We start from the raw sequence: 27231 nt of genomic DNA, 5'->3' as shown, positions 1-27231 counted from the left end.
TAAAAACAAACCTTGATGCAATGAGGGCAGGTACTGGGGCGCTCTTAAAAGTGTCCTGCAGCGTGTCCAAAAAGAATAAAACCACAGACGGTCTTTATATACACTGCTTTTGCTCAGGCAAAGTGTAGCCTCACTGGTTATTGAAGACATTCATGGCTCGACTCATGTGAAATACTGTCTGCTGAAATATCACTTCAGAGCCCCGCTGTCCCCGTGTCTTTGAGCCTTCATGGCAGCCGCCTGATTTGTTGGTTGTCAATGACATTTGGATGCACCGTGCATGTAAGAGCAACACTTTTCTTGAACACAGATAGCATGTCATCCTCTACTGATCCTCCTGAGGAAATCCTGTTTTCGGTTTCAGTGGCTAGGCCCAGCTGCAAGAAGCACATGTGGAGTCTTTATTTACATACCATGGTATTAATTTGTGTGGCATATACACCAGTTGATAACGCTAAGGGTGCTACCCTTTTAAGACTGCCTTGTGGGGGACTTAAAGCTTATCCAAATTTAAACGGAATTCATTTTTTATTAAAAAGAATAATAATAAATCGCATTAAAAATGTGTGGTTTCCAGAGGCAACGGATGTACGTACCGGGACGCCCATAACTCCAGGCCCTCCGGTCCTTGCTCTCAACTTTTTCTCTCCTCCCCTGCCCCACCTCAGCCCCCTCACACTCTGGTGAGTATATCCTGATGGCTTTACCGGCAGGAAGAGGGCTTTTACAAAGAAGGCTCTGAACCAAGAAGTGTCTGTGAAAGGCAGCCTCTAAAGTCGAGGTGGGTCCTGTCACCACCTGGGATGTCTCACCCCAGGTGACAGGTATAAATATTCAACAAAGTGCAGTGCTGCGTGAGTTCTGCCGTTCTTGGAAGCATTTCCTGACATCGACGAGGGAAAGTGATTGCCCAAACTACAACTGGATTGTGATCAGTGCAGGCAGCATGAGCATTAGTGCGTAGACAGGGTCAGAAACTGGAAAATAAAAAACAGGAAATAAAAAACAGGTGCAAGGCATTTGATAAAAATCTGTAATTACTTTTTACAAGTTAATTGTGAGTTAGTATGTCCAAAACTTAAACTGTGCATATTTTCACATTTTTCTAGCCTGGCGTAGGCAGACTCAGTTCTTATCAGAGTCTGGTAACACACCGTTTGAATTTCATTATGAGGCGTGTTTTAACCGGAGGTTATTGGATGCAATTAGATCGTCCTATAACCATTCAGAGCCATTTTGTTGTACACAAATTCAACTCCACGGTGCTCAGATGAGGGCTGAGCACTGCTGTTACTCTTCTGTACATCACAGCATTAAGTCCCAAGCGACTTGATTGGGTTGGCAGATTTTAACCAAGGCTAACACTTTAATGAGCTAATACTTCACTTAACAGTATCTCTAAGGTATTAGCTTGATAAATCCAACATACACTGCCTGACCAAAAAAAAGTCGCCACCTGGATTTAACTAAGCAAATAGGATAATTACTGCATGTGCGATTATCTTTCAGCTGGCAACAAGTTATTTAACCCCAGCTGATGCAATGAGTAGCTTCTCATCCTGTGGTTGTGGAAAAGATGTTATTCTGTTTGAGAAGGGTCAAATCACTGGCATGCATCAAACAGAGAAAACATCTAAGGAGATTGAAGAAACTACTAAAATTGGGTTAAGAAGTGTCCTAGGCATTATTAAAAACTGGAAGGATAGTGGGGAACCAATATATCAGGGTAAGAAGAGGGGCAGATGAAGGGTGGTGCTATGATCTGGGGTTGCTGCAGTTGGTCAGGTCTAGGTTCAGCAACATTATGTGTCCAAAGAATGAGGTCAGCTGACTACCTGAATATACTGAATGACCAGGTTATTCCATCAATGGAATTTTTTCTTCCCTGATGGCACGGGCATATTCCAAGATGACAATGTCAGGATTCATGGGGCTCAGATTGTGAAAGAGTGGTTCAGGGAGCATGAGACATCATTTTCACACATGGATTGGCCACCACAGAGTCCAGACCTTAACCCCATTGAGAATCTTTGGGATGTGCTGGAGAAGGCTTTGCGCAGTGGTCAGACTCTCCCATCTTCAATGGAACAACAAATAAATCCTGTGTCATTGCAGAAGCTAATTGAAACAATGCCACAGTGAATGCGTGCTGTAATCAAAGCTAAAGGCGGTCCAGTGAAATATTAGAGTGTGTGACCTTTTTTTTTTTGGCCAGGCAGTGTTGCTTGATTGCCAACAAGGTATGATGGGCGTCTTGGCAAAGCCCACTGACATGTGATTGGTCAATACATCTGGGACAGCAAATGCAAACCGTAAAACTTCCAGTATCAAAATCTTGTTCTTTGCCTTATTAATGAAGCTCATGAGGCAACAGTATTTGTGCTGATTCTTTTTCATGATAGCTGAGAAAAAATATAAATTAGTTTACATGTACCTCCACGGGTTTGAGTTTTTTTTGTCAAACAGGAGCAATCTCCAGTCCACCTGTCAATATCCAACCTGTTTACAACTTTCTGCCTGGAGTTTCCAGCAATGAGGAAGCTGCTAACCCTGTTAAGTACGCAGGCCTTGTGGAAAATGATGGTAATTCCATACGGCAGATACCTCATGAGACCTGGCACGGCTTTAGTCGTCTGCCTGGATCCAGCAGAGAGCAGCAGAACATAAAAACACTCGGGATAGAGAGGACGTTGTCATGGCAATCCACAACCACCATAACCATTCACTCCTTTTTCCTCCTGCTCCTTCATCTGATTTATCATTTTACCTTTTCTTTTCTTACCCTTCTTTCTTTCTTTCGCATTTCCTTTCCCTCATTCCATTCCTTTCTCTTTCCCTCCTTTACAACACTCTCTCACTTCCTCTCCTCCCTCTTTTAGCCACCCAGTTGAAGAAGCAAGGTGCTTTCCGGTTTCCATGCTTTAATGTTTTTTTGTTTTTTTTTCCTGGGAGGCTTCCAATCATGTGGGAGAGCCCTTTCCCAACATTTTTTTTTTCTTTCCCATAACAGGTGTGTGCTGGTTTTAGTAAGCAGTCTGCAAATGACATTGGTTCCCCTTTGTTGGTCACATCCTGTGTCCCGGATATGATACGTCCGTGAGTCTGTGTGTTCCTAATGGAAACACTTCTGGTTTTGGATTGCGCAATGTCCACTTGTGGGAAGATGACGCTGAAATCATTTTTACAGAGAGACTGAGCGCCCAGGAAGGGTTAGTTCTCATGTGTTTACACGACGGAATTAGATTTGTTCAGAAATAGCATCTGAAATATTCCAGAAAGTGTTTCATACTTTGTTTGAGTATTTCCCCTTGGCAATCTTGAAACTTTCACTGTCGAAATTATTAGACCCTGCTGTACACGGAGAAGGCTTCAAACAAGTATACCGCATTTTTTTATTTTTTTTACCATCTTATCTATCAAAGCAGAGATCTTCAACAAGGAGTCCGCGACCCCTAGGGTGTCCGCGGAAGTACTGCAGAGGGGTCCTGAAAGTTTTAGTTGATTAGACCTTTTTTTTTTAACCCAGGGTCCCCGCTCCATCTCTCCATCTGGGGTTTCGGGGTCCTTGGCCTGGAAAGTGTTGAAGACCCCTGTATTAAAGGCTATGGATGGTGCTGAGTTGCAGCCTGTTTTTATACAGGCTATACATATCTGCAGCACACACTATGTAGTACATGAGCTGTCTTCTCAGCATATGTATTTAGGTCAAGTATATAGATTTCATTGATGCAAAGCATTACTTTCTACTGTGTTTTTATCATCGGCGACTAGTCTAGACTTTCATCTCATAACAGTTGACTTTAAAATAACTTTTGTAACCCCTTGTGCACAGACGGCGCACTATAACTTTATTTATACATTTAAAAAAGGAACGTATTTATGTAGTTTGTTTAAACCAGGACTACACTGACATGTATTTTTGGTGTCTTCTCTACACCTTGTACCTAAATAACCTTAAAGAAAGAAAAGTATTTTCCTTTGCCACGGTGCTTAGGAGCTATTTTTCATTCAGGAACTTTTCTTAAAACATAGACACACCTCATGGAAAAAAAAAAGAAGTCTTATCAGCATTCCTGGAGTTATTGTTCATTATGTGAACTTAGAGACCTAGAACAATATGTAACTGTGGCATGAATGTTTTTTAAATTCGCATTACACGCACTCCTCTCTGTTATTCACTGTCTCTCGCCTCTCACTTTTCACCCCTTTTACCACCTGCTGACTCTTGCACTCTCAGCCTCCAACTTCGGGCAATTAAGCAAATAAACAGAATGTCCTCGGGTCCCCGGAGTCCATTCATCTTTCTTTTTCCTATTACACCACGCTATAGCTGGCCTGGCAAGGTGCCTAGCTATCAACAATGGGTAACCAGTAGACACCCACAACTATGTGACCTCCAATTCAGCGGGTGCAATGTAAAATATGTCAGTGGCAATGTGGTCATATTTACCGCAGCGCTATGACATGTTGAGATTAAATAGTGATGTGTGGTTGTTGGCTTACCATGGTAACAATAGAAGCCCCTTTGGGAGAGTCCGACCTGTGTGTGTAGATGTTATTTGTCACGAGGAAATGTCAAGGAAAATAATCTCATATATCATTTTTCACCTCCAATTAACTAGAAAGGCATTTGCGTTTCGCCGAGTGAGCAGCAGCTGGAGTGTAAGAGGGTGGCGAGAGCTGTGGGTCAAAAGAGGATGTCAAGGCCGTTTTTAGATATAATAGCTCAAGTAAACTTTAGTGGGTAGAAGTTCTCATTCTTCCAACACCTTCGTGTCAGCACAGCGGCCTCAGTCAGGGCTGGAATATCGTCAGAGCAGTCATAACAGTGAAAAATACCTTTTGATGTGAAATGAGTAAGTTCAAGAAGGCGGCTCTCGGTGTGTAGTTTTACTCAATCTGGTGTTTTTTTTAGAGAGAAATTGTTTGACGTGTTGGGAAATATGCTTATTTGCTTTCTTGTAAAGGTTAGATGAGAAGATTAGTTCAACTTTCATGTCTGTCTGTTAAAAATAAGACAACCAGTCGCTGGTCTTAGCATGTCCAAACATAACAACAGTTGTCTACCTGCATTTCTAGGGTTCTACGTTAAATCTTATTACGGATTATGTGCCATCTCTCTCAAGGAAATACTTTTAAAATGTCAAAAATACGTTTTGGTTTTTGTTGTTACACATAGGTCCTTGTATGGACTCACCAAATAATGTATAGTTGTTGAGTAGTGAGCTTCAGATGTGCACCACCAGTATTTAAGTTAAGATAAGCTGACTGGATCTTAGCTGGCTTTCCCAATTGGAGTACAGATATTGATGTTACTGTTCGTCTCTTGGATTGCAAGTCAAACTAACAGCAGAGAGTAAAATGTTTAATAATTTCCTCAATCTTTTGACTAAAACATGATTTCTGTTTCCGATTTCTGTTTGTTGTCCATTCATCCAAGTTCTATTGCCCAATCATGTTTGAGCAATCAGTCCACGAGGAAACCAAAAGAACGAGAATGCTGTGTTATATTCTATAGGCAAGCAAGCTAACACATCGTATTTGTCAAGCAATGTCGTTGGCTGGTGTCAGACCACCAATGAGCAGTGGACTGTATTGGTGGAAGAAGTCACTTTGATTGGCTGTTGAGGTCATCGAACCAATCCATGAGAAGGATGATGAATAATGAGGTCAAGAGGGCACGCACAAAACAGTTTCCTAGTTAGCTCATCCAGGCCTTTCCCATTTCCACCTCTGAACTGTACTGTACTGAGAGTTGTTTTGTTTCCTCTCACTCTGGCGCAGAATGTACAGTATGTGCCAGTTGGTCGTAGTCTTTGTGGTGAGTTCAAGTGCAGACACAGCTATTTGGTTTTTGTTTCCTATAGTTCTTTATCACATATGTACTGGTTACACCAAAAGCTCCAAACATAGATTATTGCCCCCAGAGGATAAGTCATCAGACGAGCTGATTGCTTCACAGATTGCATGGAATCATACAGTAGCTCTTATTTTCTCCTGCTGCAAGGCCAACAACTTAGTTCTTAACTCCCAATTTAAAAAAGGAGGTGTCTCAATGTGTCTGAAGACTGTTGACCCTTTGGATTTAATGGCCTTTTTTTCCCCCTAGTATGCTTTCTGCGAGTGAGGCCACGGCCAAAAGGTAAAACATTACTTGCCGTTTTTCAAAGAGTGAATTTGAGTTTATATAGCTAGAGGTTAAAGATCGTCTTTTGTCAGTCTTGAGGTCAGTGTAGCATCATCTGTCTCAGCGAGGGAGTCTCTCACAAGTATATTGCTTCTCCTTTGAGTGGATGTACTCCCTGCGGACAGAATAATTATGTGTGCATACTGGAATTTCAATGGTTGTCTAGGGAACTACAGGACGATCTCCTGACACTGGCTGCCTCACAAGTACTGACACAAACACATCTACACTCTATGCACATCATAAACACCTTCAGTCTGTGATATATATATATATCTGCATATATCTACCTTCGGACTGACTGTCCATGGTTTAATCATTTTCACCTACTGTCTGAATATGTACATTCAAGACTTGGTTTATGAAAGAGCTCTAACAGTCTGGCATAGTGTTACATACAGCACTATAGTGGCTCTCTAGGCGACACCTCCGGCTGTTTCCATGCTGTAAACTCTTCCTTTCAGTTCCCCACTCTTCCTGTTGTCCAGATGAAAGGAAAAAGGAGGGATGATTAAAGAGGAACACCGTGAATATGAAAGCTGTCTGAATTTGGTGTCATGAAATCATGTTATAAGAGGAGAAGACTTTCCAAAGAGCTGTCAATTCAGCGAGGCCATTAAGCAAGGCTACAGCCCCCATGAGACACGCTATTTATCCAGTGCAACAAATTGGATTAATTATGTTTGCCTAAAATGTTCTCACTAAAGCATCATTCCCTCTAATGATGATGAGGCAACTGTGACTCATATCTGTCCGTCGGCGTAGAGAACCGGAAGCATTGCGACACCTGAGCTGAGGTGCCCATATTTTTACAGCTAAAGCAAAATGTTAGCTGTGTGCTCTCTTACTCCGGGGTCTATTTTCATAATATTTCATCCTCTCATGGACGTCTTAATAGATTTACACTATAAGGTCTTATAAGTGAAACTAGTTTGTTCTAGGAAGACGGCCTTGGGTGTAAAGGAAACTTACAGAGTCTGCCAAGGTAGTGCAGTCGTCCTGAATGTATTGGATCATTTATAATTAACCAATTAAGCAATTCCTTACACTACCAGTGCAGAAAAAACTCTCCTAAAGGTTGTTTAAATTATACCCTTATTTAATTTTTCTGTATTACTTTTTTTTTTAATTGGCTTTCCTTTAACATATTTCACATTTGAAATTTTAAGTTCACACTCATCATCTTAAATGTGGCGTTAAAGTTTGAGTTGAGGGTTTTGTAGCTGCTGACCAGTCAGGGTCTGCTAACACCAGAACAGGGCCGCGGGGATATGGAAGACGGTGACCTGGTCTGAGGAATCACGTTTTCTTTTGCATCGCGGTATCGGGATGCACAACGGGAAAAAGACATGCCAGTGGAGGCAATATTCAATGTTCTTCTGGGTGCTGCCATTCGTGTTATTTTGACACATATCATCTGCCTAAACACTGTTGCACACCCTTATGTGAAAATGGTTTTCCTTGATGGCAGTGGCTTCTTTCAGCAGAATAATGTGACAAACCACCTCTGAATTTCAGTCCAATCAAGCATCTGCGGGATATGCCAGACACCACAGGACACCCTCAGAAAGCCCATGTCCTTTCTCTGATGAGTCACAACTGTTTTGGAGGTACAAAATATTAACCAGGTGGTTATAATGATATGCCTAATCAGTGACTATTTGAGTCAGTCCTATACCTTTAAAGGGGAATTACCATTTTTTACAACCTGGGCCTTATTTCTGGCATAAAATACAATCGTTTACTCACCCATATAACGTTGGTGTCATTTGGAGTCGTTCAGAAGATATTTAGATCGAGCGGCGCACCGCGTATATCCATATAGTGGGAGTAACTGGGGCACCGAAACGCAGCCTCTAAATGACGCATTATCTGCCGCGAAACTCATTAATTTCATCAATATTTTGTTATGATAAGCTAGTGCTATTCCCCGTTGAGTCCGGAGTTACCTGTTATCATCATCCGGGGTCTGTAGATTGACCTACTAACCTCTGACCTGGATGATGTCATCTCTGAGCGCAATGGTCGGCTTGTTTACCTGCCTTACCATTTTGAGCCAGAGTATATGGATGAGGAGCTCGTTGAAAGGAGGATGCGGAGGCAGAGAGAACAGCTGGCCAAAGAACAACAAACCGCTGCACATCCAAGTAGACAACTAACTCCGGACTCAACGGGGAATAGCACTAGCGCATCATAACAAAATATTGACGAAATGAACCGAGTTTCGTGGCAGATAATGCGTTATTTAGAGGCTGCGTTTCGGTGCCCCAGTCACTCCCACTATATGAATATATGCTGCGCTCCGCTGGATCTAAATATCTTTTGAAGGACTCCAAAGTTATATGGGTGAGTAAACGATCGTATTTTATGCCAGAAATAAGGTCCAGGTTGTAAAAAAACGGCAATTCCCCTTTAAATCTCATGCGCGCATGCATACACTAGAAATAACAAACCAGTAGTTTTGATTTTTGTGCACCACTTCCCCATAGTGAACTCGATGTTACCGAATGAGCTCTCTGCAGAGATTGACACTTGTTAGGACCTGTCACGTCGAACAGAGTTGCAAAGCGCTCGAGGGCTGCCACAGATCTACACAACACCGTGTCTGCATGCCCGCATGCAAATACGCTCACCTCCATCTACAATCGTCCCATCCAGAGTCCACATTCCTTTAAACAGAGGCTACTGGAGGGGCGTGCTCGCTGAGGAGTCGGTCTTTTTTTGTTTCGCACCAGCAGGGACACCGCCGTTCACCCACCGAGATCTCACCATGGCTTCAACGCTGCGTTGCACACCTTTGATGTTGTGTTTTATTTATTTGTCCGCGCTGTTCGCTTGCGCATTTTGCGACGACGATGCAGAGGAGGACGAGCATGCCAAGCACACATACACGGTGGAGATGTTCAACGAGGCGGTGCCTACTGCACCCCACTTTGTCATGTTTTACGCCCCGTGGTGAGTGAACACTTTCCAAGTTTCAGCAGCCGACGCTGAGCTTATTCACCGACGCCAATTAGTGTTTTCAGTTGATATCATAAATGAAGTCGGGGTCAGAAACATGTCCACAGCAGTTGGGCTGGAGCTGACCGGCAAAAATTAGCAGGAAAAGCTAGTTAGCATGTAAGCTAGCTGGCTGCGCCGTTCGTTCTGTAAGGCGAACCGGTTCGGTTAGCTGAGCCGCTAAGTAGCAAAGTCAAATAGCCCGAGTGCAGCTTCGAAATACTTTTCACTCGGGCCTCACAGCTAGCATAACAGTTTGTTAGCTGTTGATTTTTGGTTAAAAACTTTAAAGCAAACATTGAATGTGTGGGTGCTTAAAACGATAAATACAGTTTGTGTCGATTTTTCTTTTTAAAAATCCGCAAACTGAACTGGAGCAAGAAATATTCAGCCACTGTTCAAAGTTGTAGTTCGGGGAGCTGCGCTTACGTGGCACGCACTGATTGACTGATGTTACGTCAGTGATTTCAAAACTGGGGTCGGCGGACCCCCCCAGAGGTCCTGGGAAATATTTCCTTTACCTCACAATAAAATGAAGACTTCCTTCCTTTATTTATTCGTTTATTTTATCTCTGTGCAGTGATATGACTTGAGATGAAGAGATTGTATGTGAAGATAAGATCAGGTGTTTATCTCTTTGTCATGTCAAACACAGACCACCACAGTTATCCAGTGTCTGTCCCTTTGTCTCATACATGGCGTTCTCCACACCCCAATGTCTTTCTGCATGCTCTAAACTCTGCCCTAAATATCCTCTTACACCGATACAAGCGGTTAAACCAGCAGGACTCATATTTCCATGTTTTTGTGCCTAATCCATGGTCATCTTCCTCAGGACAGACAAGTGAAGGCTTTTTGTGCCAGAAACGACTTAGTCTGACGTTCAAAAGTCAGGAGCATGCTCCTTTATAATTACTCTTGCACACTCATTTTATTTATAAGAAGACAGTACCTCAGATCCACCAGTACAAAAACATACCCATGTATCGTCTTCATCACTCTTGTGGCTTTTAACCAAGGCTTACAGTTTGGTTCGGACAAAGTTGGAATTTTATCAGATGAAAACGTGTAAGTGTTTTACGACCGTTGACCACTCAACGGTGTTTACGGCTGTTGTTTCCAGGTGCGGCCACTGCCAGAGGTTACAGCCGGCATGGAACGAGCTTGCAGACAAATACAACAGCATGGACGAGCCCCCGGCGTACGTGGTCAAGGTGGACTGCGTCCAGGACACCAAGTTCTGCTCCAACGTCCATGGCGTTCGAGGCTACCCCACGTGAGTGCTGGGAATATTATCTTAGGCAGAAACACAATTTTTTGATGATAAATAATGCTGTTGTGTTTAGGATAAAGTGATAACATATATTTTACAGCGCACAATCAGAGGCTCGTTTTCGTTACTGATTGACAGAGAAGTGACACATTGACCGGCAATTAGTTTAATATTCTGTTGATATTTTAATGACATCCTCCTAAATCTGGGACGCTGCTGACTGCATCGTGTATCTGCAAACACAGCAGTCGCTGGATAATGATTGACAGAACATCTGTTTTTATAACTAAACCTTAACTGGGCCCTCGAGCCGGAAGTGATGATCGACTTTTGTCAAACTGTAGATTTTATTTTATGCGTCAACCATACTACAACCCTGGCTGAAAACATTTTTTTTGTGTGTGTGTTCTGTGTAGGCTGAAGTTGTTTAAGCCAGACCAGGAAGCAATTAAGTACCAGGGTCCCAGAGATCTGCAATCTCTGGAGACCTGGATGCTGAAGACACTCCAGGAGGAGCCTTCGGTGAGTGCTGTTCATTTAATTAATTTTATCAGATTTGCAGTTTTGTAATTTACAGAATTGTCCTCATGCTTGTTGCTGTACGTCCTCCAGGAGCCAGAGACTGAACTGGAGCCTCCTAAAGCCCCAGAGCCCAAACAGGGCATGTATGAACTCACTGCCCTCAACTTCAAGAGTCACATAACCAAAGGTAAAGATCTAGTGTAAGATATGTTGTTTGAAGCTTTATTAACAGGATTGCGTAACACCAAAGTTAAGCAAATGAATGTGCAACTCTGTTTTAATGCAGCTGCATCCTGCCATAAGAAATAAATAGTTTCTGTTTTGTTAATTTTTAAAATGTACTCTCAGTTTTCAACCACACTGAGTAGCGTTTCTGGACCCCTCATTAGAGAATGGAAACACCTCATTGCTGTGATTTACATAACTGACATTTCGAGTACCTGAGCCACGATGCCGCGGCGTCGGTCAACACCGACCAGCGGCGCAACCCTCGTCTCCCGTCACCTCACGTTTCTGGACGTTCAGACAACGACTGCAAAAACAAACAGTGCTCAGGATAATTGTCTCGCTGAAATTACGTCTCTTAAGCTCCACTGAAGTTCAGTGTTTTGGTTTTGAAGAAAAATAAATGATTTCTTGTTCGGAGACGAAAAGGGGCAGGATATGACATAGGCATGTTTAAAACGGTGTTTATAGGTCCCACCTTGACATCTTGGCAACAGAGCTGCAATAAATGTAATTGGTTGCACAGAACCTGTAAGAGGTGTATATTTTCATTTAGAGCAGGCTGTGCAGAGTTCGAATCGACTTTTTATATTCATCAAATCCAACATGACTTTGGTACAGAGTCGTGTAAACGTGTGTGTTCAACTGAAACATTTTTGTCGCTGCCAGACATTTTGTTTTCTCTTCCATTTGTGTATTTTCTTGATATTTATTTGCAGTTGGCTGATCTTGTATGAATTTTCTCCTCCTGCTCCAGGCGCCCACTTTGTAAAGTTCTTTGCACCTTGGTGTGGCCACTGCAAAGCCATGGCCCCGACCTGGGAACAGCTGGCCACCACCTTCGAGCACTCTGATGACGTGAAGATCGGAAAGGTGGGTTTTTCCAGATCCAGTTGGGTTTTACACGTTTATGAGCCCCGTCCATACTCATCAGATGTTTAAACAGGAAAACAACACATGAGTGAAATCAGAGCAGCAACAAATGCAATATTTTTACAGGAACGCCCTCCATTTTTGCTACTTTTCTCTTTTCTACATTGACATGGACAATATTTCTTCAACCTGATTGAAACATTCATTAATACACAGGATTAGATGTTACAATCCTTTGTGCCAAAATCCCAGGCAAAACACATTTAGAGGCCCTGTCCAACTGAGAAACCCTACCAAACCTACGGTCATGTGATATGACAAATAACCTACAATCTACATGAACTAAGTATCCCCTGCTGGCTTGTAGGTCCACAGAGCAGCAGAGGATAAATTCAAACCTTATGAAATATAAGTTTAACGAAATGCTGCTAAATAATTCTGATTAGATCCCAACTTAACTCTTTAAATGGAAGACATTTGTCTAATCTGACAGAAATACTTTTTATTAGAACTTTATTGCCAGCGTTGAATTCATTCAGTTGGAGCAGATGACCTTATAGGCAGTTTAGACTTCTGCGTTAAATTGATGCAGAAGCTACGCAGACCCTAGCGCCATAGCTTATGTGCACCACCCAAGAAATGGTGCAGTTTCTCCATCTCATGCAATTTTTGAATTGGTCAGTTTGGATCAATAAAGATGGAACACATTGAGGAAAGGTTAACAAACATTTGTATGACTCGTCTTCGGCGAAATTTCGGTGAAGGAAGTGAAAAGTGAAGCAGGATGTGGAAACAAGAATTGTGTGACTAGGGTGGCGTTTTCACGGGGCGAGTCACATAGTCTGCGCACCAGCGCAGATTATGTGCATAACTTATGGCATCTAGTCTAAAAGATTCTTAAGACATCCCCACAATGAGTCCAGCTTCATTCATCTTTACAAATACAAGTTTAAGCCACTCTTTTAAAGCCTTTCAATCTTTGTCTGTTCAACAATCACTGACACTTTTAGCTGTTTTCGCTACAGACTAGTTCTGTTTCACAGGACAAATATGCGCATAAATAATTTATTCCAAAAGTGAGGAATGATGGACTCGAGTGTTAAAGTATTCACACCACCCTTCTCAATCTGACTGAAAATTCAGTCCAGTCAGATTTAACCAGTCTGTTCCAACTGAACTGATTACATGATTTATATGTATTCTGATTGGGCTGTTATTCTCTTTATTATCTGGATATTAGCGCACATGTAAACAACTGATATTGAAACGTTGAAGCTTTGTTTGCTCTTCATCCTGTTCAGGATGTTAATCATATGATAAGAGTTTTGTTTGCATACTTAATCAAACACCTGACAATTGGTGTTTGCAGTAATACTGCCTTCCAGTTTAGTGACACGTGTTCATCTGTTTATTTATAACCCAGGTGGACTGCACACAGCACTATGAGGTGTGCTCTGAGAACGGCGTGAGGGGATACCCCACCCTGCTCTTCTTCTACAACGGACAGAAGGTATGGAAGAAGTTTTGGTTGGACAAGTTGTGTCTCTGCATGGAAAGACTTGGGTTAGATCAACTGCAAATTAACAATGTCCTTTTACATCACATTACATCATACTGGGACACCCAAAATAGTTAATTTACATACAAAACAAGAATATTAGCTAAGCGGTGATATTTCACTAGTGCTACTGAAACTCTTAGTCAAACTGCGTTTTTGTAAAGCATGTGTAGTATCTAGTTTTGCTTCGTGTGCGATAAAGAGTTTACAGTTTCCTAAAGGAAGAAGCCCAACCCTCTGGGGCGCTTGTCGAGTTCCAGAGGTCACAGCTGCATATTTCTCCTTCCTAAGTAATTCAAAGTGTCCCCCACATTTAGTTGCAGAGCATTTTACCCATTATTGTTTTTCTCTTTTTGTAGACGGAGCAGTACAAAGGTAAAAGAGACCTGGACTCTTTCAAAGACTTTGTGGACAACCAGCTGAAGGCAGCAGTCGCTCAGGACGAAGGGCAGGAGCCAAATGAGGGACAACAGGCAAATGAGATCCCTACTGACGAGCCAGCAAAAGAGGAGGAGGAGAAGGTGGGAGCATCTTCAGATGACTTCAGTGCAATGTTGAGGAAAAATGACTGTAGTCCATATAGATTATTCTGTCAGACTTTTGATTTGAGGACTTCCAGCTCATGCTTTGTTTTTATGGGTGCCCTCACTGGGAATCTGCTACATGTCAAGTTCATTTTATTTTTAAAGTACAGCCACTTATGTTTCCTTGGAATAGACCCAACACCTGCACATACAGCTGTTGTACAGTCTAAACTTAGCCCCCGCTTAACTACTATTTTGGAAAGGTGAGCTATTTCCTGCTGATTGATGCCAGAATTTCAAATGTGCGTGTTTGCAGCTCTGACCGACCCCATCCCAGCAACTGTCTACCTTCTAGCTACCTCAGATTGTCGGTCACCTTTTTGTGTTTATGTGCATACAATTCAGAGTGTACATCCTTGTTCTCTCTGCCTGCAGTCCAGCGTGTTGGTCCTGACTGAGAGCAACTTTGACGAATCGGTAGCCAAGGGCTTCACCTTCATCAAATTCTATGCTCCGTGGTAAGATCAGCGTTTCTGACCTGCAGCTTTTAATTTTATCTTCCCATCTTAATACTAGTTCTTGTAATAAACAGCAATAGGCAAGTTGACGTGGGTATATTTTGTAGATACTTGCAGAGATTTTTATTTTGAAGAGAATTATATTAGTTTAAGTATTTCAACACTTTTATTTATGTAATATTTTTTAAAAAATGTGTTCCTTCTTCCAGCCGTCAACATGATGTAACTCTGGTGTTTTCCTCCTCTCTAGGTGCGGCCACTGTAAGAATCTCGCTCCAACGTGGGAGGATCTTTCCAAGAAGGAGTTTCCCGGCCTCACTGACGTCAAGATCGCCAAAGTGGACTGCACCATTGAGCGCACGCTCTGCAACAAGTACTCTGTAAGTACATCGTGCACAGTCTGCACAGTACGCCGCCGTGTAAACTGGGCTCTCACATCCTCTCCTGTCTCGTATTTCCACTAGATTAAGTGTGGTGTAGTGGATGTAATAAAACTAAGATGGCGGTTTATCTCACGGCCATAAAATAATCCAACTGCCACAGACAGCATTTTAATTAGATTCTGCCTGGAGCAGGTTTAACGCAGTCGAGGGTAGGGCTGCAAGAAACGACTGTTTTGATAGTCGACTAGTTATCAACTACTTTAACAACAACTCGACTGGTCAGATAATGAATTGCAAAAAAACAACAACAAACAACTGTCCTTACCCTGAATTTGCATTTAAAACCTCTGTTGCTTTTCTACTTTACTTCCTTGTACTGCTTCCTTGATCGCTTGCTCCCTGTACTCTTGCACGGCCACTAGACTGTTTGCTTCCTTGCTTTCACCCTTGCACTATTCCTTGCACTTGCAAGTGTGCACCTCCAAGGTGTAATTTAAACTCTTTGGAGAAAAAGTTAGAGGATGTGTGAGTTAACAGAAGTTTACTTTTCAATCTGTATATCCACCACCAGTTTTAACTCATCACATATACTCCTATAACTTGTGTTCTTCTCTTGTTTCCCCAGGTGCGAGGTTACCCCACCCTGATCATCTTCAGAGCAGGGGAGCAGGGTGACGAGCATCACGGCGGGCGGGACTTGGAGAGTCTGCACAACTTTGTGATGAGGCAGGCGAGAGACGAGCTGTAGAAACGGGGCAGGTCGGTCGACGCTCACGCTCCACCGCTCTACTCGCCCACACTGCATATCTGGCCACCAGGACACCACTCTCTCTCTCTCTCTCTCTCTCTCTCCCCCCCCTACGGTAGCCAAACCTCTCTCTCTTTTTCACCGCTCGGGTTCTCTTCAGAAAGCCAGTGACAGACTGACGCCGTCTGTTCTTTCTCCGGTGTTCACGGACAGAATAATTCGGTAGAGTGTTTGGAATGTGAATGTGTTTCTGATTGCTGTTGCCCAACCTTTAATCTTCTGAGGATTGGTTGGGTCTGCAAATGAAGTCTTGACAACCACTGCAAGCACTGCTCAATCGATCACAACCGCAGCTCCTTGCACAAATAGAAAAATATGTTGTTTATCAAAAGGGGTGGCACTAAAGTTACTGCCTGTTATATTTAAAAAAAAAAAAAATAAAATAGTTTCTGACTTCTGTAGCCATTTGACTTTTTTCAGCGCCGCTAAATTTTATACATGAGATCTGTTGTTAAATCGCAAGCCATTAGTTTTATGGTACTGTCGCTCAAAAGGCTGCAGAGGTTGTCGTGACCCAATGTGAAGTTGAGTGTTAAGTTGAGTGTGTTTCATATCCATGCCAGTGATGACTTAACTCTCAGGGAAACACCCACGCTGACTAGAAGAAGTTCCAATGGAGGTTTTATTATGATCACAACAACATATTATTCCTCTTAACTGATCGGTCGACTGCTGTGATCTTAATCAGCCTTCCATTGTTACTCCTCCTAGCATTCATTCAGAGTCTCAGGCCCGGACCATGCTGCCCCATTTATTACTATTACTGAACAGCATTGACATGTATCGCTGAATCCTTTTGACTTTTAGGTCGTTTGGACATCCCATTCAAAGACGTTCGGCTTAATGTGAATGTCTACAGCTATCAGACCCGGTTAGAAATGTTTTGGAACAACTAGACCAGTAGGTAAAGTTGAGACATTTGAGGTGTAAAACAGCAGGCAGCTGCTATCGTATCACCTTTCTGACTGTGATTGTCATTTATTCCGGTTTCATCTGTGGTTCAGAATCATCGTTTTTCTTCGTCCCATCAAATGTCAGCAGAAAAGATCATTTTGTCAGGACACCTAAAGCACTGAAATAAACTGACCTTTGGTTTTAATTTCCCACTCTGACTGTACACGCTGATTGTAGCGCTTAAGCAAGACCACAGATCTAACCCGTACATAATGGTGATTGGTTCATTTTGGAGATTTAACGGTCAGGGGCCAAGAAAATGTCATGCATCGTAAACCTATATGTGGTAGCATTTGCAGTTTTCTGTCAATACATGTTTTAAGCATGTTGTAGTAAACTGCACCCACCTGTTATGTCACGCGTCCAACGCAAATGCTCTTTGACCCAAAGTTATGTGAAACGAATGTTGCTGCATGATGCAGGGCACCATTTATTGTACACAAACAGTCAGACACGGTATTTTTTTTTTTTGTCAGTAAAAGTTTTTATGGATAGCACATGGTCTAAGGAGCTCCAGTGACGGAAGTAATTATTATTTTTTTTTTTTCCTTTTCATGGGTCGTGGGTTGTTCACTACCCAGATACTTTTGTACAAAAAAAGAGTGAATAATGGCAAGTTGTAACATGAGATTTCGTAATAAATCTTTTTCAAAAATAACTTTGTATTTCATTTTGTTCTCGTCTCCGTTAATAACGTATGTGATTTTCTTTCTTAATAAAAGGTGAAATAAATAAGCGTAGAATGTACAAGTATTTACACAAACAGTCTAAACATGATCACAAATGTAAACAGCAGCTTACCAGAGGTATATTTTGTAATTTATGACTGGTTAGGCACGTAAGGTATTCTGATTGCTATTGGTATTAGTTTTTCATTAATATATGTCCTCTAAAAAAAAAAAAAAGTTTCCGTGTCGTTCAAAGCTCACAGTAACATGTTCAGTTGGAGAAGACGTCGGCCGCCTGGACACAGTCCTCAACGCGATTTCACCCTCGGGGTTGAAAAAGCAAAGGGCTAATTTCAGAAAGCTGACAGAAACGCTCCCGCTCGGCTGTTTTGATTCGTTAAATGTTTTTCCACGATCGCTTGATGGGTTGTCAGAGGTGGAAGCGTTTGTTAATTCTGCGAGTGCAGCAACATGGAAAAGGCCATTTGTGGTGTGTCGGAGGGATAAGGCTGTATTCTTCGGTTCTTTGGAGAAAAACATCAGTTCGGCCGCAACATGCATCATGTCGAACCAGCCTGGTGAATCGCAGCACAGCCTGAGCCTGGTAAATATTGACTCGGGAGGGAATATTTGGAGCGGTGCGCTGCTAAAATAGCCTGCGGTCACTTTGGTTCAGTCCATATTATATTTTTGGGAAGGCAAACATGGCTTGAGAAGAAAATACAGTAGGAAAGAGGAAGGAAATATGAACGCACTGACTCCAATGTATCATTCAGTTAGAATTTACAAAACCAGGCTTGTGTTTTCCCATCGCTCATTTGTGTCATAAGATCAGGTGACTTGAGTCCTTTGCGGTAAAGAATTGTTCATCAGTCAGTCCTTATCCGAGCCTCTTCTGAGAACTGATCCCGCTGTATGTCGGAGAGGAAAGTAAGCAGCACTCTGACTGGTCGCTGAGCAGTTCAGTTTCACCCTCGCCCTCTCAGCGAGGGTTAAAAGGTGTAGTAGCATCTCATGCAGCATTCATTCACACACTTCCATAACTCAGGATATACAAACTTAAACGCTCCGTCCTCTCCAACCACTCAGTCATTCACGCAGTTGCAGACCCATGAAGCTGAAGACTCCAGTCCACAGTTATTAGAAAAGGCGGCTCAACACTGGGATGCGGTGATTGTGCCTATAAATGACACCCACGTGGTATTGTTTCTTGCAGTGGTCCCCTCTTAGTTTGGTGCCATGTAATTAGATGTGTTAGTAGGTAGATGTTTTTGAGCTGTCCAAGAGTACAATGATCTTCCAGGGCGGATGTTCCCTCTCGGGTTTTTTGAATTTGGGCAGGAAACTACCTGAGGTCAACCTCACCCAACTTTCAACGAAGCAGCCACCAGTCCTCGGTGGTGTCAGTGGCAGCCACAGGCCCGTACCACCATGTTCTTGTATTTCTTCAATATGACGTTGGAGTTGTCGTCGAAGTAGAGAACTGAAATAGCATGGAGCTTGGTGGGGGCGCAGCACGGCTTCGGTACGTTCTCAGGGTTCATCAGGTGCACCTGTAAAAAGGATGGCAAGTCCTTTAAGCCTCTTGATACGTCAGCTGCATGAGAAAACTACACAAACTAGTACTAATTTCACAGTGAAAGACATTTGAGTAACTGGGAGACTCACTAGGAACAGATTCTAAAATAGGGCGATGCAGCAATGGCCAAGACAATCCTAGGCTTTACTCCATGGCCTTGGAGCCAGATCTGGGATGTCTAACTTTCCAGTAGGTCATTTCAACTGCAACGCCCCGACAAGTCCCATTTCATGACTTCAAAACCTAACAATTCAACAGTACTGAAGCTGTAATAGCAGCACTTCTGTCTTTTTGTACCTTGAGAAATGACTCACGCTTACAACAGTATCCAACTTCTATCTGTTTTACATGTTGCTGCAGCGTTTATATGCAAATATACATAGTGTAATGCATTGTGATCAAATAGCATTGCTAAGGTTGTCCAACCTGTTGTACGGGAACACAGTTAACTTGAGTGAGACGTCTTTCCCTGCATAGACGTTCAACTTTTGAGGTATAGGCGAAGCAGTAGTAGTATTTTACTTCTCAAAACACGGGATCCTACATTTCCCATAATGCATCTCAATAGGCTTTTTAATATAGGGTTCTCCTACCGCATATAAAATCATCCTGGCCGCATCATTTTGACATCTTGAAGGCTATTTTGTTAGACCTAGTCTTCTCAAAAGGCAGCACAGAGTGTTTTTTGCAGGATTGCTAGTTCTCTTCTTGACAATAAAATCAGTGTCCATTTAAATTACTTCAAAGCAAATAGAATAGTCTATATTCTTTGAGCTATAGATGCAATTGTGGTCGGAAGTCATTTGGAAATGATCATAATACCATGACGTATGTGAAGGTTCTCAGTCATCCAGGTCGTGGTACATCCCAAAACACAAGCTGAAACAAGGACAACTGGCCTTGTAGAGTTTCTGAAGATGTTTCTAATCCAAGTAGCTTCTTCAGTTCTATTAGACTTGTGGAGAAGTTGGTGTTTCAATAGGAACATCTGTGGGTGATGCCCACCTAAAAGGCTAGGATGTGGTCAATCCGGTACTTACCTGTAGTTGGAGTTTTTGATCAATCATTTTTGATGATTAACAGATGTTCCTACCAACATCTCAACTCTTCAGCAATCTTTTAGAACTGAAGAAGCTACTTGGATTAGTGGCGAAACATCTTCAAGTTTCAGCTTGGTTTTTGGATATGATACCATAATGCACAATTGGCGCAATGATCCCAAGCTCACGGGCCAACCTGTATGAGTACCGCAGAATACGCCTAAATGACTCCTCCTACATTATGATACATGAAATATAGTGGGATTGTCTTACCAGCGTCTGCACTATGGCATGGTTGGTGGCGTTCATGTGAGCATTAAGGGGGAAGGAGCACTCTCCGTCACAGTAGTTGGCCGGGTAGCCTTCAGGAGCAATGATCCAGTCCTGAGAGAAACACATGAGTTCAGTTTTATTTATCAAGAAAATCGTTGTGGTGTTTTATGTTACTGTATGTCACTAAGCAGCCGGTGGTTGCCTCATGAAAAAGAGGACTCTGCTCTTTGTCGTCTACAACAACCCACTTGACTCCTGTGGGTAAATTCAGGGTTAAACCTCGTCTCTGAAGACAAATCCCTGCTCGGGAGCTGCCGTCTGTGAAATCGCTCAGGGAGGCAATACTTCACTCCTCCTTTCTTCCTCTGTTCCTCCTCTGTTCCTCTGCTGCGTCTCAGTATTTCACTCCGACAAATTCTCATCGTGTTTTACCTCATTCTGACTGTGTTTGAATCGAGTGTACCTTCCCGTCTCTGTCAATTAACTCTTTCTCCTCTCGCTTTTCTGTCCAGCTCAGACAGAAAGCTGTAAAACTGTAAACTGTTGAAGTGCGTTTTAATTTTGCCACAAGATTAGGTTGAAGTTTAGTTTAAACATTGGGCTTAGGCAGGTAGTGCTTGTGCTTAGGGTTCGGGTTGAAGACAGAAATGAAAGTAAATCAATGTAATGTCCCTTGAAGTTATGGAAACACCACTGTGTGTGTGTGTGTTTGTGTTTGTGTGAGTGATTGCTGGCAGTCTCCCTCTAGATGTCAGTGGTGTGTTAACAGCTCACAGCTTGTTTGGAAGGATGTACGTAACTCTGCCCTTCTCTTCATTTTCTTCCACTGTCTGTCTCCTGGTAAACACACACACACACTTCAGTCCACTCCCACTAAACTACTTTTAACTGACTCTCCTTTGCCCATCGTATCTTGCGCAGTAGCTTCATATCAAACTGTAATAGTGGTCTGGTGTTTATATGTATATTTCAGGCGAGTTGTTTTAACCTTTTTATCAGTTTGATGGATTTCTTGACTTCTCAGATGGAAATTTTAGGATCAGGAGACATGAAGTCAACTAATGAGATTCCTATCTCACAAAAAAACACCTTGATGCATCAGCTAGAGAAGAATTGATCAGCGCTCATTTTAGAAGCTGAACAACTATCAAAAACTAATAAAACCATGTGCCATTTACTCCTCTGCGCTAAATGTGTATAAAGTGACTTGATAATACTAGAAATCCATAATCAGGCCGGTCATATGTAGATTTCCATGCACTATTGAGTATCAGGGCGTCCACAAAAAGTGTTTACAGCCTTTAATTTCAGCACACACGTGTATCAGGAACATACCTGCCAGCCCAGCTCTCTGAAGCTGACGTAGAGCTCGTGTCTTCTGCATGCTGTCTTCTGGTCGCTGCTGTTGTAATCTGAAACAGATAAACATCATTGGGAAACTGCATCAAGTTGCACAGACACCTCGAATAAAAGTTGATCCCCACCGTACACGGTTTGAGACTCTTAATCTGAATTTGTCTCTCCGTGGTTTCAAGAGAAAACGTCTAACCAGTCAGAACTTCCTCTGCATCACATATTTTTTATGAGGGAAAGCTGGTGTGGAGTCGCCCCGTTGGGAACTTATTAAATTATCTTGGAGGGGCTTTGCGTGGCGATGGACAGAAGACTAAAAGCGGTGGAGTCACACACATTATCTGAGCACAGATGAGTTGATTTTGGGCGTTTAGGATGTGTTTCAAACGTACGCAAGAACTCATTTGACCAAGTACGGTCCAAATGCCGCGTCTGAGAATGCATCGGGAAATAACTTTTGTGGATTTGGGACTGCCAGATATCCCAGAATGCATTTCACAGGCATGTTAGATTGGCGTTTTTTACTGCTGAATTAAAATCTGACAAGTCCGAACTACCAAGTAAGCAAGTCCGCATACTTTGTTCACAAGACAATGGCTCTGATTGGTTGTAGGACTGTCCAATAGCGTGCAAAGGTATTTTTTCTTGTGTGTATCGGTGGAAACCACTGTTTTGAATTTTATTTTACGTGTAAAAATAGTGTGACAGCTGGACACTATTTGGGCTGGATTGGGATCATTTTGGCGGTTTCCCATTTTACCTCTTAATGCTGGTTTGAAACAAAACCAAAGTGCATTTACTTCTTACAAGTATGTGTGTAAGCGCACTGAATGTGCTCTGCTTGTGCAAAGAGCAAGATGCCAATGGTCAGGGACGCAAGGGAGCCGGTGCTCTCGGGTAAGGAGTACATAAACTGGGGGTTTTCCCGTTGCACCAGGCCGTACCGGGCGTTCTCAAAAGCACCGGCACTTAAACTACATTAGGTGCTCCTTTTTTGTAACTTTAATTAGAACGTAATTTACAAAATCAGACATGGCAATTAAATATATCACATGAAATGATAATGAAAAATAAATAAGAAGAAATTTTGTGGCCTGTCAGTGGACCACATGATGTTATCACATGGGTTTGTAGGAGCCAGACGTGAGTAGTTGTGCCGGTTGGCTGATGCATTTTGTTGCTTTACGTGTGTTTATGGTTCAACTCCATTGCTTTTCGTGGTAGGCTACAGCAGTGTAGGCAATCTGGGTGGTTTAAGAACTAAACAAAATATTGTAATCTAACATTTCGAGTGGTTTTGTGTGCGTTTTTGGAACAGCTTTTGGACTTGAAACCTTCATCTGTATCTGGTTGAAACCTATGGTTGAAACACGCCCCATAATGAAATCCAAATGGCGTGTTACCAGACTCTGATAAGAACCGAGTCTGGCTTTACCAGGCTAAGCAATGAAAGCAAACCATTCTTTTGAGTGAGGTTTTATTTTTTTTTGGTTTTTCAACCAAAGTTGCTAAATATGGGCCTCGGTGTGACAAAACGCACTCAGCAAAAAAACCCTTCCTCGGCCGAATGATGATGTAAAAATGCACAATTACATCCTGTGAAAATGACACATTACATTCTGAATCTGAGAGCAGAAGAATAACACAACACGCCTCGTGTAATGCGCAGGGTGGAGACACATGTGAGGGCGTAGACCAGAGCGCAGGCACAAGTGCTCATTACAGCGGTCGCCGCGCTGTACGTGCTTCACATTCATCTGCCATCTAATGCACTTGAACGCGTGCCTAATTGAATTCATCAGCGGTCAGATATTACTTGGCGCGAGTGGTGAGACGGTGACGTTGTGTTTATGGACTCTCCTGGTCTGCAGTTTGTTCTTAATTATCTCTGTTCCACTCTGCAGTCGCCCAGCGGCGGGGGCAGACGCTCTCAGGTATAGGTTTGGTTTACAGAGTTGAAGAGGTCATTGCTGGCATCGGTCACCGCGCTGAAGCCAAGATGGTGACACAGACTTTCCACCGAGGTTTCGAAGGCTCTCTTTTTTGCTCACTTTCTTCGCCCTGCGACATTAATTTGATCACTTTGATTACTTTTTCGTCACTAACCACAGAGAGACTAAGAGAAAAATTCAGTGTGTGGCAATGATTAAGATCCTCAAAAGATTCTCATGGAGGAGGCAGCTTCCCTCAACGCTGAGATTTGAGCGAGCTAAGCTTCTTGGTGGCCCCACATGTCAGAAGCAATCCTTCAGGCTTCAAACCACGAGTGATTTTAATTGCAGTTGGTCGCTGCTCTGCATATTCTCACACTGCAGAGTTAATTATAAAACTGTTTCGGGAATCCCACCAGTTTACGTTGCACTATATGTTTGTGTCACTTGGGTTCCCATATACAATTTTGACAAACCGTTTAGCCGCGCAGAGTCACTGCTTAGGGAAATTCAGGCTGCAATAAAACAATCTGCAGCTTCAGTTTAAATGCAACTGGTTCTCACATTCAGAACATGTTGCTTTTTCAGATTTGTTGACCGTTTGACGAAGCCACTTATGAAGTCATGCAAACATGGATCCTTTTAATAGTCGTATAATATACGGAAATTAAAATACTTGGAAACAAATTGTCTGCACTTACAGTGTGCACCGATCAGCCACAACATACCAACAACATTGACCAACTTTTGGATCTGGCATTCATTCATGTGGATGTTACTTAGACATGTACGACCCACCTAGACCAGACCAGACACCCCCACCCCATAGCAATGACACTCCTTGATGGCAGCAGCCATCCCCAGCATGATGCAGCCTGACACAGACACACAAGGTTTAGGAGCAACTCCAAAAACCTGAAAAACAACATAAGGTGTTGACCTGGCCTCCAAATTCACTAGATCCCAAACTGATCAAGCATCTATGGGATGATCCACAGAGGCCCCTCCCCTCAACCCATAGGACCCAAAGCCTCCCCACTAACAACAATCTGTTGCCAGACACCACAGGACACCCTCAGAAGGCCCATGTCCATTCTCTGATGAGTTGAACTGTTTTGGAGACACAAGGGAGACCTACACAATATTAGGAAGGTGGTCATAATGTTAAGCCTGATCGGTATATAGCACTTTTCTAACCACCTTTGCAGTACAAGGCACTTTGAAATGATTTCTCCTTCATAATAAAATGGTGGCAGAGGTTTTTTGGGTTTCAGTCTCTTGCCCAAGGAGACTTCCGCCTGTGGAGGGGCTGGGGAATTGAACCGTGAAAACAGCGGATAACCCGGTCTACCGCAAGAGCCAGAGCTGCCCCATTAATAAATACTCGAATAAATAGAAATGTATCACCTCAGTTCCACACTTGAAACTGGCATTTTCACTTTTTTTTTTTTTTCCCAAGAGCAATTGTGTCTGTCAGTGAGAGAGAGTGAGTCAGGCCACAGTCGGGGATTTGTCACTCAGTCACAGCCACTCACCTCACCAACTCACCGACAGCAGCCTTGTTTAGTCAGCTGGAGTTGGAACCGAGAGACACGCACACACACACACACATATATACAAGGACATTTCAATTATGTAAGGGTCATTTATTTTGGTCGCCTACATCTATACGTCTATCGTTCATTACCAGTGGCATTTGCCGCACATGCACAAACGCACACCCACACCCACACCCACAGCGCGCCTGAAGTTTATCTGTTGGACTGCCAAACCCACTTAGCTACTCGTTAAAAGGAAGAGCTGTAATTTCAATTCACCCGAGCTAGTTGCATTAAGATTTCATCATCAAATTAAATTTCATTTTAAAACAGACGCACTGACCGCACTGCCCAGGCCCATGTGTTTTAGCTGGACTCGTCTCCAATGTTGAAAAAAAAAAAAACAGAAGAGAGAAAAAATAACACAACACACAGACGGAGAGAGGGAGGGTAAGAAGAAATGCTGAGAAAGGGAAAATAGAAATGGACCCAAAACTCATACTGCGCTAATATACCGATCAGGCATAACTTTATGACTGCCTTCCTAATATTGTGTAGGTCTCCCTTGTGCCTCCAAAACAGTTGTGACTCATCAGAGAATGGACATGGGCCTTCTGAGGGTGTCCTGTGGTGTCTGGCAACACGATGTTGTTAGTGGAGGGAGTCTTTGAGGGGAGGCTCCTCTATGAATCATCCCACAGATACTTGATCAGTTTGGGATCTGGTGAATTTGGAGGCCAGGTCAACACCTTGTGCTGTTCTTCATGTTTTTTTGAACAAACTAGAAGAACTACAGCTACGGATGGGGAAAAACAGAAACCTTTCCACATCTTCAGTCCTCTGCTTCACCGAGACCTGGCTGAGTTGGTTAATACCGGACTCTGAGCTGCAGCTGGAAGGATTCCAACTCTTCAGACTGGATCGCCACACTGAGCTTTCCGGCAAGACGAAAGGTGGAGGTATATATTTTTACACTGACTGTAGCTGGTGTACCGACGTGACAGTGATCCAACAGTACTGTTCCCCAGACTTGGATTTGTTTTTCATAAACTGCAAACCCCTTTACTCCCCCCCGTGTGTTTTCTTCATTCATTCTGGTCGGTGTTTACATTCCGCCGGCAGCCAACGTCCATGACGCACAGAGCCCGCTGGCCGACCAGATTCAACACGTGGAGAACACTAACCCAGACTCCTTAGTTATTGTCCTCTGTGACTTCAACAAAGGAAATCTCTCCCACGATCTCCCCAAATATAAACAGTTTATTAGCTGTCCCACCAGGGAGCATAGAAGTTTGGACGTCTGCTACACCACAGTCAAAGCTGCCTTTCACGCTGTCCCCCGTGCTCCGCTGGGAGAATCAGACCATGTAATGATCCACAGCCAGACTCGGGCACCTCAGGTTGGAGAAGGCATTCAGGAGTGGAGACAGAGAGAAATTTAAAGAGTCGAAGCAGTGAGAGTAGCTAAACGACAGCACTCAGAAAAGCTGCAGAGCCACCTCTTCCACCAGCACTGGTGTCTGTGAAACCTCACAGGCCCTCACACTAGTGCCCCCCTCCTCCCTGATGGCCTCCCTCCTTCTCCATCTCACCTCTCGCCATCCTGGAGAAAGCTGTCTTCTGTGTTCACGTCTCATCTTCAACATCTCACTGAAGTCATTTCACATGCCAGCTTGCTTCAAGGCCTCCACCATCATCCCACTCCCCAAAAAGCCAAGGATCACTGGACTCCATGACTACCACCCTGTTGCCCTGACATCGGTTGTAATGAAGTCTTTTGAGATTTAACAGATCCTCCCCTAGATTCCTTGCAGTTCGCCTACAGATCAAACAGATTTGTGGATGACGGTGTCAAATTGTCCCTGTACCTCATCCTCCAGTATCTGGACTCCCGACTGACTCCATCTGCAGGTGGATTACAGACTTCCTGTCTGACAGGAGGCAGCATGTGAGGCTCGAAAAACACCTCTCAGACTCCCGTACCATCGGCATGGGTTCCCCTCGAGGCTGTGTCCTTTCACCTC

The 27231-nt window shown here is 43.1% G+C and overlaps 2 protein-coding genes across 2 annotated transcripts in view; one reads left to right on the top strand and one right to left on the bottom strand.

The window, feature by feature from the left end:
* The first annotated feature begins 8808 nt into the window (after window positions 1-8808).
* Window positions 8809-16977, top strand: txndc5 (thioredoxin domain containing 5). The gene is made up of 10 exons (XM_084566038.1): window positions 8809-9142; window positions 10311-10463; window positions 10877-10982; window positions 11073-11169; window positions 11965-12080; window positions 13504-13590; window positions 13998-14159; window positions 14598-14680; window positions 14931-15060; window positions 15689-16977. The coding sequence occupies exons 1-10, from the start codon at window positions 8958-8960 to the stop codon at window positions 15809-15811; spliced, it is 1242 nt and encodes a 413-aa protein (XP_084422164.1). The 5' UTR covers window positions 8809-8957; the 3' UTR covers window positions 15812-16977.
* A 138-nt stretch (window positions 16978-17115) lies between these two features.
* Window positions 17116-27231, bottom strand: part of bmp6 (bone morphogenetic protein 6) — a 50016-nt gene continuing 39900 nt past the window's right edge. The window contains exons 5-7 of the mRNA XM_084566039.1: window positions 21721-21797; window positions 20386-20496; window positions 17116-19046 (exon numbers count right to left, since the gene is read on the bottom strand). Of these exons, the coding sequence (XP_084422165.1) occupies window positions 18897-19046; window positions 20386-20496; window positions 21721-21797 (338 nt within the window). The 3' untranslated portion in view covers window positions 17116-18896. The remainder of the gene's footprint in view (window positions 19047-20385; window positions 20497-21720; window positions 21798-27231) is intronic.

The sequence above is a fragment of the Chelon labrosus genome (genome assembly GCF_963514085.1).
Source record: "Chelon labrosus genome assembly, chromosome: 18".
NCBI classification, from domain to species: domain Eukaryota; kingdom Metazoa; phylum Chordata; class Actinopteri; order Mugiliformes; family Mugilidae; genus Chelon; species Chelon labrosus.
The sequence above is the reverse complement of the archived record's forward strand: the minus strand, read 5'-3'. Positions and strand labels throughout refer to the sequence as shown.